Here is a 13,650-nt window from a genome sequence, read left to right as displayed (position 1 = left end):
TGAAATAATTGAGAGAAAACTAGGCATTGCTTTATTGTCAAGGAGATGAAGAATTGCCGCGCAAGGAGAAAGTGAAAAAAAAGAAGACATACGCTAGCACTAATAAAAATAACAGTGGCTCATTATTACGAGCAAGAAAACGATGCTTTTAAACTTAAGTGCAGGTGTTATTATTTAAGCCGCGTATACGCACATATCATTGCTACAGCTACCATTAACATCGTGTCGCTTCATTTTCTATTAACTTCAAGGTACATAGCACAAATGCGCGAACTACACTAAAAACAGGCCGCTATCACGTCGGAAACGCACATATCAGGGAAAAAAGTTTTTTTTTGTATCTGTCTGTCCTGGCGCCCTTGTCATGACTAATGTGCCGTTAATTCTGGCAAGTGGAAATCTCCTAAAGCTCACTTTTTTTTATAGGGCTCCCCTAAGGTTTCTTGAAATGTAAACGGTTTCGCATCATGGTTCTTTTATTATATTTTTTAACTTTGTGCGGCGCAAAAATGTCTTGAATTCTGCGAAGCTCGCGCTTTTTCCTGCCCTTAAGGCAATTTGTCACAGCGCAAGCATTACTCTAAAACACTTGAGCTCTCTTTCCATGACCACGCTCTTTCCTATTCTCGAAAAAACTGAAAACAACGTTGATTGGAAGGGTATCTCAGAAAAAAATGCCTATCTGCTGCAACAGCGTACTTCCATAGTGGTTTCTTAGCACTTTTGGGCATCATGCATTACTTTCCCCTCCGCCTAAATTGGTGTGATTTTTTTTCCAGGAACTACAATAGCCTGAAACTACTGACAGTTCAGTTTTTACTTGAACCAAAGTGATGAACAATGTTGCATGACTTCGCGGCTATATGGTTCTCCGTCCTCCGAGCAATGATTTTAGGTTTGTCTTCGCACGTCCATTCAATATTTGGGGTTTTACGTGCCAAAACCACTTTCTGATTATGAGGCACGCCGTAGTGGAGGACTCCGGAAATTTTGACCACCTGGGGTTCTTTAACGTGCACCTAAATCTAAGTACACGGGTGTTTTCGCATTTCGCCCCCATCGAAATGCGGCCGCCGCGGCCGGGATTCGATCCCGCGACCTCGTGCTCAGCAGCCCAACGCCATAGCCACTGAGCAACCACGGCGGGTTCGCATGTCCATTGTTCACTGCCAGCAAAAACAGCACTCGTTTGCTTTACTTTGAGCCGCAGCACCCACCACAGCTCCTCCCCCCCCCCCCCACCCAACCCGGCCACAAGGAATTCAAAGTTTGAAATAAACTATGAGAAGAAATGCTACGCGCGAGATCATGCTAGCCCATCCAGCCATATTTCATGCCTATTTTTACACCTATTTCTCGTTGGCTTTCCGTGCCAGCCATTCCAATGTGGTCAAGCGCAAAGCAATGCTACAAATACGAGCAGCTGTTACATGTTTCTTTCGGGGAACACCGTTCCCTGCTCTATGGGAACGGAAGTGGAGCCACCCGCACTCCAACCTGATTTAGCTGTTCACGCGTCGGCAGCCTCCAGGAAGCGGAACTGCCTCTCGAGCGACAGCGAGGCTACGCTTATAGACTCGACCGAGAATGACCACAGCTCTGACGATGACTACTTGACTGTCCTGAGCCAGAAAGCAAAGTGGTGGATGCTCAGGGCCTCTGTGGACACGTCTACTATGAGGACTCTGCAGAGTTCACCGAAGTACAGCGTCCTTTTTTTACCTGTGCTATCCTCCGACAACATGAGGCTCCTCAACAGGCATGTTGTATCGGATGAAAAAGAACATTGAAAAAGAACCGCCTAGCAAATGGACTATTTTTGTGATTCAAAAGCAGCCTTCCAAAGCTTGCAAGGTTTACGACGTGGTAATGACGAACAGCTGGTGTCCCAAATCAACGAAATTTGCCATTGCGTTTCTGAACGAGGACACGATATATCCTGTCAGGGGCTGCCGGGACATCGTGGCATTGTGGGTAATCTCCTCGCCGGTGACGCTACCTGACGTGCCCTCACTGGAGCACAGACACTCCTTATACCTTCATCGAGAGTAGATACTGCAAGACAGCTTCGCATTCTCGCTCATACTATCACGTTCAGTTACTGGCATACACCACGGAACTCTAACTGTGGTTTATACAGCCTTGACCCATCACTGAAACTGAAATTACGAGCAAACCTTTCGCGATGTGACGCAACACTGCTGTGTCGGCTGTGGGTAGGAGTAGGATTCACTAACTCCTACAGTTATCCGTGTCATGGCGGACTTACCAACGTGCGCAAAGTGCAAGTCTGAAGAAACCGTCAGTCATCTTCTGTGCCACTGTTCTCGCTTTGATAACTAACGTCAGACTATCCAGTGTGCCTTAGATAGACTGGACGATAGGCCATTCACAGAAGCAAAGATCTTGGAGCCTGGCCTCACAGTTCACTAGCCCAGAAAGCAATTCGAGCGCTTCTTCACTACCTGAAGGCAACAGACTTTAATGCCCGACTGTAGACATCCTACACCTAACTTAGTGCATGTGAAAGTGTGATATAGACTCCCCACATGTAGAGTAGCAAATTGGACTGTCTGGTTAACCTCCCTGCCTTTCCTTCTTCCCTTCCCTCTCTCTCTCTCTCTTTGTTATTTGTCCGTTTTCAATGTGAGTGATCGCAATTCAATGTCTTTAAAGGGTAAACTATTTTGAGAGCATTCACATGCTTGGCAGAAAAAACAAAGCTGTAATAATGAGACCAACTTTGTTTGCTAACGCATGAATGAATCTTTCCTCGTATATATGATAAGTAGGCCATGCAGTAGTGAGCAGCTGAAATGCAAAGTAATTGAGCTCCTGTAGTCTCAGTTTCAGGCTTTTCTTCCAGAATAGACGCTAGGACGAAAATTTCTCGAGATTTGGCTCCCTCTTAAAGGAAAAGCTCCATTCAGTTCATGCTTTTACTTTCAACGCGACAACCCCCGCATTGTAATGTGCATTGTAATGTAATATTCTTGCACACTACTAGATCTCCACACATGGCATTCCTATAATGTCATTTTGACAATTGTCTGCAGGCTCGTCGCTTCCAGCCACCAACTGCATAATGACGTCGGGTAGCCGAGCACGTCGTGGAAAGCAATGACTTCGTCACTTCGACGCTGACTGTATTTTGCAACGATGTTGCCCATATCAGCTTCTTACCAGGCAGCTCACTGTAGCTAACTATACCGATAATTTGATATCATAGCTTTAATCCTCGTGGAAGAATGTGCATGCATGTTGTTTTCGTAAACTAAGAAAAATTAGGTTAATCACATGCCTTGTGGGAAAAGCTAATGAATTCACCACATTACCTGGTCTTCACCAAGGAGCGAGCTGATTGATCGTTGGTCAGGAACTATCCACGAAGATTTTGATGGCGGGATTATGGGCAGAGTTATATATCCTCACAACATGATCTTCAGCATGTTCAAAAGATATTCCCTTTCCATACCACGTCGTCACGGTTCTAGAGCAGAACATTCGCAGTCTGCTGTCCCGAGAGTGACATCATCGCAATCAGTTCTTCAAAATGTACGCATCAGTGCTTCTTCCAGCAGTGAAAAAGCATTACAGGCATTCGCCCGACGTCTTTGTGAGCATCAGGCCAATGGCTATTAAAAATTACGAGCAACGCGAAAAGCACGTGCTCGTATTGTGTCCTATATTTTTGCAATAAAGCAGGGATACCTATTTTATTATGGCAGCAAAGAACACCTTACGATTACGATTACATGGTAGAGTACCGAAGGTGATTATAAGCGAGAAATTAGGTCCGCGCAAAGCAACGAATTTCGCTGAAGCCTTGCCACCTGCGCTGCGTGCAGAACAAACGCCGTTTCACACGAACGAACTGGTAGCAAAACAACGATAACTATTAACAAGGCTTCGTTCATCTAATGAGTTAGTAGAGTTTCAAGACCAAATAATTAAATTGCCATTGTGGTCTTCTTCCAGAAAATGGTTTCTCCCATTCATGATTATCCTTACCTCAACACGATGAAGACTGAGAAACAAAAATTATTGCCATCGTGATCTCATTAAAACAAACTTATACTAAAACTCCTAAACAATGAAGAAAAAGAAATGAGTAGGCTCAAAGCAGCTGGCGGCCGAGGTAAATTCAATATGCAGGCAAAATGCGATTAAGCAGAGAAGAATACGGCGTATACTCCTACGTCATTGAATTAAAGAACGCAATCAAATGAACCCTTGTTTGCATAATTCCTCAATGAATTCGAGCCCTCACAGAACAAATGCAATGGCCTCAAGAGTCGTAAATTTTGAGTGCGTTAATGGCAAGAAAGATACCTCACAAGAAATCCAGTAAGTCTTGTCATTAAAATAATTGGGCGCGGGTGGATTAGTGTGTCACTCTGACGAAGTTCGTAACGTTAGTGAAGTAAAGATGCAAATCTATTTCGCAAGCCAGTTATTTTTCTTCAGATATGCATTTCAGCTTCTAACTTTTTTTTTCATAATTTGCTGCGCCAGAAAAGAATATAATGAAAAGTACAGATAGCGCGAGCACTGCCTCTCAACTGAGGAACAAATATACGCTCCGAATAAATATGCAACATGCCAAATAAACATATGTGGTTTTCAACATACTTTCAGCTTAAAAATGGTGCTAGTGTCGTCATTCCTTTTCCTTGACTATGTATTTTTGCGCTGTAAATCATGCATATGAGCCAATTGTTATATATATAACAATTGGTCAAATAAGCTCGATCAATTAATAAGGCGCGCATCATTTACACCGAAAATTGCAGCGTGATGGTAGTTAAATAAATATATTCACTAATTTACTTGGCAAAACTGTTCACTTCAGCGCACATGTTTGAAGTGCACAGTCGAAGTCGAACAATATTTCAGTTCATAGGCTTTAGCGGAAAGCATGTTCTTATCGCCAGTTTCCTGAATTAAGGCCTCAAAATATAATTCGTCACAAAATACATTGATGCCTAAGATAACAGTTCTAGGTAATCCATTTTCTACAGTGTTGATAAGTGCGAAATGAGGCATCAATGCATTTTCCTACAGAAATTGAGGACCCATTTTTAAAAACTACTTTCTAATAAGCTTGCACCCTTTGGGGCCATCTCATCCTTAAACAATAATCGTCATCTGCCTTGACATCTGAACTCACTGTCTTCCTGTCAAGAAAGCTATGACACGCTGATAACGTACATGCTTTACGAGACATGGAGAAGCCGAGCGCGCAGCATTAAAAATTGGAAAGGCACGCACGATAGATGATTATTATTTTTCGGGGACAAGATAACTCCGAAAAGGCGCAAACTTTGGTGAGAGTGTAGGGCTATGCTCCCAACGCCTCGGCTGCTTAGCAAGAAACAAGTAACGAAATATAATGAAACAGGGGACATATATAAGCGCTCAGAACGCTTCAGAGAAAAAAATTACGTATTGATTGGCTGCGCGATCAAGGATTTTGCACGATATCCATGTAGCGATCTTGAGTGCCAGAAATTGTTGCATTTATTTCCCAAGGTAGACTGGAGGCAGTCGCTACAAAGAAGATTCTCGTCTAGACACTTTTGTTTTTCTGAAAGGCAAATAGTACGATGGGCTGCTCGTGCCTTTTTCTATAGAGAAAATTGGGAAGATTGCGGTTTCTCCCATTAATTAACATTCGCCATTTCTTATATTCTTGAATGACTTTTTGCGAATTCCATTTCTTTTCTTTTTTCTTCAAACTTTTGCAAATTATAGGAGGACTGGGTTTTGCTTTCCGCTTGCTTGTACTGAGAATGCGAGATTTCACAATTACTTTGTTTTTCGTCATTGCACCTTAAAAGACTGAAGAACTATAAACAAATGTCCAGTTTTTTGGGGAGACCACAGCGAATAATGGTGAACACTATTTATGAATAGCGATATATACGAGTGTCATCTCAGCGCAATTTTCTAGCAAGGTAATCGATATCTCTAGGGATTCTACATGCATGTGGCTTTTAATTTCTTAAGGAAGCTGAATATAGAAATAACACTGAAAGAAACTCTGCACGTTAAGCTCACCAACTTGAACACTCAAATGAGAAAATCCCATCACTGTCGGAAAAAAATGCCCAGTTAAATTCGCTGTACAGTAGGGCGAACACTTGCTTATGTATGCGCAGTACCAAAAAGATCAATTTCATTGAAGTGGCGCATGCTTCATCAACGTAGCGTTATAAGACATTGCTGCAGTATTCACTGTAACTAGTCAAGAAACAATAAAATCTACACACAAACTTGTGGCGTACTATTGGCGACAAGCTACGTAAAGAAAAAATAACGTTTCTAATGTGTAAGAGAAAACGCAATGAACAGAGCCCACCAGAGTTACGTAACACTTTACCTACCGCTAGGCAGTCTCAAGCTGCGAATGAAAGAGTACCGTAGTTATCGTGTTTACAATAAAAAAAGTGTTCATAATGCGCAACTGTCAAAACTTCTGATGCATTTAGAGATACTGTATAGAATAGGAAAGAAAGCGCTGACGAAGATGCAAAAATTCAATGATGAAAAAAAAAACACATTTCCTATAAACGTTTCCCCGCTTAGCAACCTCTGCGGTACCGCGGCACAAAATTGATAATGCAAACATCCCACAACACCATCAAACAGAAGATAACAGCGAATAATACAGTGTATTGACTAAGTGTTCTTTTTTAAAAATATTTTCAGGGGAGTTTCTTCCCGAGCGGATGATCTTGATATTCTGGACGAGCTCCTCAAAAACTACGATCGAAGAGCCCTGCCGAGTAGCCACCTCGGTGAGTGTTCATATTTATTTTATTTTGATGAAGACTTACCACAAGGCATATTATATGGCGCGTATTATATCATCATTATAAGGCCTCTGTTGTGTAAGAGTTCAAGCAGTGTTTTGTACCATCTGGTGTCATATACCCAGCGAATATAGCCGGCTGTTTTAATGTAGCGGAGGCCAGCTTGCATTTTTGAGATGGAAGAGAACACCATATATTTGCTTTACATCCGCGATGGAAATGTCTTCTTTTTTCTTGTTATTTACACTGTTCGATCTTCGCAGGAATTCCAACTATTGTGTCATGTGAAATATACATAAGAAGTTTCGGATCCATAAACCCATCAAATATGGTAAGTTATTCCAGATGTTTGCTGGCTGTATATGTGTCCACCATTGTCTCAAAAGGTCTCTATTTTAAAGAATATTGTGATAGTGCCCGCACCCTCAAATTCGCGTGGTACAATGAACCTGAACCGCGTAAGCTGATAAATTGAACTGCTAGAACGGATGCCCTCGCGCCTTCCCTTATTTATTTATATTTTTTGACCAAGAGACATCGATTATCGAGCGTCGAAGAAGGCGGCCAAGTTTGCAATAAACTGACAAAATATGTGTATAAGGTAGTGTGTCGATCAGTAAAATCAAGCGGTTGTTAGTACATTGTCCTGTTGCTCTCTCTGTGTTACAACTTAGTGCTGTCCATGCAGCAAAAAAACCTTTTTTGCAAAAAGCAGGTTCCCTCACCCTGACAACTATTAACTTCTTCTATCCGATTGTCTAAATCATAAGCATAAATTTCAGATTTTAATGCAAGGATTGTACACCATAGGTAAGGAGTCCGATTTAAGTACACAGTCCCATTTCGGCAATTGCTGCTTCTGTTGGGAAGATTGTTGTCTCTTCGCAGAATCGAATTCTCTGGAATACTCAGGCAAGAACACAGAAAAACAATATCTTGATTTTGGCAACCACTAATGCTATCAACTAGCATACTTTCGGATAACAATATTCCAGATCCGATGTAGCCAACTGAAACATTATAGAATTCTCATGCATGGAACGTAATTTTCTTAACGCCCACCAAATGGCCTCCATAAACAGTCCGTTACATATCTCCAAACAAAAATCCTCTGAACAAAAGAAAAAATTTTCTTGGTCAGAAGAGGCCCACAACTTAAACTAACTTCGACTGACTCGCTTCTAATTTACAATACATGCACCAAAACCCTCTTACCACAATGTCTTTGCTCAGTTAACAAAGTCTATCAGTTTGGAAAGGCAGGCAACTGTGATAAACAATACACATTATATATATATATATATATATATATATATATATATATATATATATATATATATATATAACGCATTTAAAATACCTATGAACACATTCATCTCGCTGACCGAAATTGGACGAATATTTATGAACATATCTGATTGGTTAGTGTTTCAAAGGAACCTTCCCTTCGACATAGCAACAAGGGTGGTGAAAAATGCATGTGCTCTGCTGGGTTAATGAATCGAGTGCATCTTGTGCTCGGTAGGGCACGGTGATGCCATATGAATAGTTAGGATTTTCGACGTGTCTTGGCACACATTTTTAGCACTTAATTTTATTTTCCAAGTGATGGATGTCGCTAATTGGGTTGCCGAAGGGTTCGCCTTGTGATGGAGCGCCCACCAGGGCGTGCTAGTAACCTATCGATCCTGCTGCAGCACTCGGTATTTACCCTGTTCCCGTCAAAGAGCGATCGAACACGCCTTATGGAGGGTCTGAGAATATCTGAGACTGGCCAAACTTTTACTGTGTTTGGACGCAGCATACTCTCTCTTTGGCATAAGTTTTTTTCCCCTTTCTCATTTTATCTTTCGAGACGAATCATTAGGCGCGCTCACACTGTATGTGGGCCAGTCAATCAATACATTCTTAGGCACCCTGAAAGATGTCGATACTTCTTTTTGCCTTCTTCGTCCTTGAAGAGAAGGAAGTCCGACAATACAAAATGTGCGTGCTTTCATAAAAAAATGTTGCATGCATATCATTGCACGTGGTGGTGGTGGTGGTGGTGGTGGTGAATTGTAGCAACAGGCGGGTTTAGCCTGGCGAACAAGGCCGGCAATTGCTCCGCCCGAGCGTCTCGCACAATACCGCTGAAGGGTTTCACCATGTGTCCTTCAAACCAGTCTCTCTTAAAAACTCGATGAGGAGACGTGAAGTTTCTTTTCGGGCTATAACTGATCCCGCGGGAAATATAAGGTGTTGCAGGCGCGCATGCGGAAGGTTCTTGCTTTGTAGATTCTTCAGGAGAGTGTCTCTTTCATCTTGGAATTGCTGGCAGGACCACAAAAAGTGCTCAATGTCTCCTGTCTCATTGCATGCCGAACAGTTCGGAGAATTGATTCGCCCCGTTTTAAATAACCAGGCCGGTGTATTTGCAGATCCTGTCCTTATTCGATATAGGAGTGTGGCTTCCTCTCGGTGCAATCGCTTGGTTACGCAGGGCATATGCGGTGGAACCCAAAGCGACGCAAAGTGATTTCGAATGTCAGATTTTTGCACTTGATTACTCTTTGGGGCCTTGATTTTGGGAGGATGATAGAGCGCGGCGTATGCAAGCGCATCAGCTTTTTCGTTTCCTGAGATACCAATGTGGGAAGGAATCCATTGAAACTTTACTGTGAAGCCTTTGTTGTTGAGCTCTTTCACGATGGCTAGTGATTTGCGTGGGAACTTGAGGGATGGCAAACCACGGTATATTTGTTGTAATGCGGCCTTTGAGTCCGTAAGGACAACCACATTCTGCGGAGGCAAAGTCTTTAATTTGCGCAGAGCAGAAGCTATTGCTGCGCCTTCCACAACTGTCGACGAGGCTATACAGTCCAGACGGCCAGACCACGTATATCTTAGAGAGGGAATATAGAATGCAGCTGCACAGCGGTCTTCGTCTGCCTTGACAGAGCCATCTGTGTATACTTGTAGGTGACTCGGGTAAATCGTGTTCAGGTGTTCCAGGACTAATGACTTGGCTTCTGCAGATGGAATGCAGCTCTTTGATTGCAATCGTGGTACACTTAAGTTGCATATGATGTCCTCGAATGTCCAGGGTGGTTCTATCCTTTCCCTTTGTCTCGAGCAGCGCAATCCTAATACGCGAAGCGTGTTCAATGCTGCATAAAAATGTGAGCGCGGCCTGTTACCTATACGTCGTAAGAGCGCTCTACCGGGCGTAGACTCACTCAATCGTAGGAGCTGGATCAGCCTGGGAAGCCTGAAGTCGTAGAGGGCGTGACTCAGCTTCGTAGAGCACTTTCTTGTTTGACGCTGGCTGAGGGACTCCAAGGCAAAGTCGGATACCTTTTCTGTGGATGGCTTCTAAGCGCTCGTATTGGCTGTCTGAGGGTGACATCAGAGGTAGCTGATACAGGATTCGACTTGTAACCAACGCTGTATGTAGCCGTAGCATGGACGTCGGGTGGTTGCCCCAGCGTATGCCAGCGACTCGCTTGAGCACATGTAGCCTGGGTGACGATGATGCCACAACGTGGTCAACACCGCGGCGCCAGAGTAGCCTGTGGTCTAAGGTAACGCCCAGAAATCGGACGTTGGTGACTTGTCAAATCTGGTATCCGTCCAAATTCAGCGTCAAACGTGTAGATTTTCTTTTCACTCCAGGAAATAGTACGAATGATAATTTTTCTGCTGATAGTGATAATCCAATCGTTGCCAAGTGGCCCTGAATGGCTTTTACTGCTCCCTGGGCTATTCGTGCAAGGCGGCGGTGCTGGTAGCCGGAGACCCAAATGCAGATATCATCGGCATATATAGATATCTTCACTGGTGTTCGATGGTTTAGTACTGTTGGGAGGCTACTCATGGCAATGTTAAATAATAAGGGAGATAAAACACTCCCCTGTGGCACACCACGAAATATACGTATTTCATCGCTCAACGTGTCGCCAAGACGAACTCTGATGCGACGATCATTGAGGAACGTATGTATGAAGTGCAAGAGATGACCCGTGACGCCTATAACTTGCAACTGGCTGATGATGGCTCTTTGAGACACGTAGTCGTAAGCCTTAGAAACATCCATGAAAACAGCAAGTGTCGACAGGCCATCCGCACTGTAATGCTCTATGTGGCTTAGAAGGTCCAGTACATTGTCTTGAGCGCTTAGACGCTGCCGAAACCCAGTCATGCACGATGGTAGTTTTCGACCCTCCTCGACATACCAAGTGAGTCTTGTGCACGCCATCTTCTCCATTAGCTTCGCTGCACACGAGGTCAGTGATACCGGTCTGTATGAGTCCAGAGCTGCAGGATTCTTTCCAGGCTTCAGAACCGGTACCACCCATGCTACCTTCCATAAATGTGGGATAGCCCCACTGGCCCAGACTTGGTTAAAAAATGCCAGCAAATCACGCCGTCTCTGAACCGGTAGGTCAGTCAGCATCTGATTACTGATGAGGTCAGGTCCCACCGCACAGCGACGTCGGAGGCTGCTCATAGCTAGTTCCAGCTCTCTGAGTGTGAAAGGAGCATCCATTATAGACGACGATAGCGGCGGTGGCGGGTTGGTTGTGCCAGCTGACCTTCCGGAAGAGTATATTGCAGCGAAGTCATTCGCAAGGCAAGCGAGTGTCTTGCCTAACTTCAATGCTAGGGCTTCAAATGGCTTGTTTGGTCGAAAGTTTCCAGCAAGGTTATTAACGACCCACCATATCCGTGGAACTGGCGTGAAGACCGATAGGCTTGCACAAAATGATGCCCATTGATCTCTTCTTAGTTTCCTTGTATAACGTCGAATTACTGCGTTAATCCTGTTATATATAGTCTTCATTGATGGGTTGCCTTTCGTCCTCATCAGCCTCCGTTCCGCTCTTCTACGGGCAGCGCATAGATTTTTGAGCTTTAGATCGGGAGCGGGGAAGTGGTCGGGTAGCTTCAGCTCAGCGGTAGCCAATCTCTTGCTACGTAGCATGTCCGCGAACAGGTTTCCAGATGATTCGCTTAGGCCGTCCCTGTATGTATCCCAATGCGTCACAGGACAGGATCTTCGGCCGGTGGTTCGATATCCAGCAATGTTAACGAAGACAGGAAAATGATCACTGCCCATTCTATCTTTACTAGTCGTTGACGATGCGAGGATGTCCGTTGAGTGTAACGTCAAGTCAATGACACTGTAAGAGGCCGGTGGTCGAAAAAACGTCGGCTGTTTGTCATTTGCCACGCAGAGTCCCTCGGTGTTTAAAGCTCTAACAATTTGCTTTCCACGTGCATCAGTCGCCTTGTCGCCCCAGAGAGTATGGTGCGCGTTGAAGTCGCCACATATAATCCTAGGAGCTGGGCAGCGGCTGCAGAGGTCTCTGATAATTTCTCCCATCGAGACCTTCAGGCGAGAGCTCACATACACAGAGGCCACGCTGAGGCTTCGATTTCCCAGCCGCACTTGTACAGCAGTGACTTCCAAAGCACTGCTGCAAAGGTCTTGAACTGGAAGAACGTAATGTGGTATTTCACGTCTCACATATAGCATGGCGCTTCCGTTCGGAAATGTTGGAATACTTTGGTTTCCATGTGCGACGTAACCAGCAATTGTTCTGGAACCTGGAAGACCAGCCTCGGACAGGGCCAATATTGGCACAGGCATGTTGCGTAAGAAAAGCGACAGTTCAGGTAAATGGCACGCAAGACCCGCACAGTTCCATTGCATAATAAGTGGCACCTGTGGACGAGATGGTGAACATTGTGTCCTGACCGCATCCATATTGTTAGGTGCTTTAAGAAGAGGTAGAGCTGAGAATCACTGACTCGAGAGCGAGGACTACTTCGAGCATTTCCTTCATCGAGCTAGCCGGCATCTTCTCTATGTGTGATCGCAAGGCCTTGAAGAGAGCACGTAGCACCTGCTGACAGTTCTCCTGTGGTGTGTTTTCATCGCAACGCGATTGGGGTCGCTGCAGTACAGACACATAACTTCGCTGTTCCGGTTGTTCAGCAGTCTTCTCTTCTACGGGGCCTCTGTTCATTGATTTGACTGTTTTAGCCTGTCCGCTGCGCGATGGCACCACTGTGTCCTGGATTCCTGGAGAAGGCTTCAGGCTTGGAAAATCAGTTTCACTCTTTGAGCTTAATTTCATTGCGTCTGACTCTCTGTGTCTTTCTGTCGTTTTCTTCGTCGTATTTTTCGTATCGTTCCCTGTTGGCCCCAAGATAAACGTTTTCTTACGCTTTATTGCTGCTGCCCGCGTAGGACACTTGCTATAACTAGCTGGATGACCACCACTACAGTTTGCACATAGAACGTTCTCTCTGCACGCGCATGTTTTGAAATCGTGCGGTCCTCCACATCTCTTACACCGCTGCTCACCACGGCAGTACTTGGCCACATGTCCATAGCGCTGACACTTGAAGCACCGAGGTGGTGTCTCAACGTAGTCAATGGTCTCGTGTCTTGTGAAGCCCAAGTTGATCTTCTCTGGACGGTCTGTATTTGGAGCGAACGTAAGAACCACGGAGCTGGTTCGCCTGGACTCCCAATCGGTTTCGGAAATTTGGACGCGTCGCATGACTCTCCTTGCATGGTAAACTCCTTGTGGTTTAACGTATAGCAACAGTTCCTCGTCAGTGTACCACTTCGGTACTCCTCTAATAATGCACGTGTTTTGCAGGTACGAATTGGGCACGCGTGCTGAGATTGCAGTCCCTGAGATCGACTTGCAGCTGAGAAGGGAATTCACATGCTCTTCTGTCTGTACATCTAGAAGCAGGGCTCCTTGAGCAGTAAATCGGCTCCTAACTGGCGATGCGCCAAGAATTTTTTCAATATCCGTAGACAGAACAATGGGATTTA

The 13,650-nt window shown here is 44.5% G+C and overlaps 1 protein-coding gene across 1 annotated transcript in view; it reads left to right on the top strand.

Annotated features, from left to right (window-relative positions):
* Positions 1-13,650, top strand: part of LOC135899530 (uncharacterized) — a 388,013-nt gene that overhangs the window by 362,642 nt on the left and 11,721 nt on the right. Inside the window, exons 11-12 of the mRNA XM_070537559.1 lie at positions 6,712-6,800; positions 7,079-7,146. Of these exons, the coding sequence (XP_070393660.1) occupies positions 6,712-6,800; positions 7,079-7,146 (157 nt within the window). The remainder of the gene's footprint in view (positions 1-6,711; positions 6,801-7,078; positions 7,147-13,650) is intronic.

The sequence above is a fragment of the Dermacentor albipictus genome, chromosome 4, assembly GCF_038994185.2.
Source record: "Dermacentor albipictus isolate Rhodes 1998 colony chromosome 4, USDA_Dalb.pri_finalv2, whole genome shotgun sequence".
Lineage (NCBI taxonomy): Eukaryota > Metazoa > Arthropoda > Arachnida > Ixodida > Ixodidae > Dermacentor > Dermacentor albipictus.
This window is presented reverse-complemented; position numbering and strand designations above follow the sequence as displayed.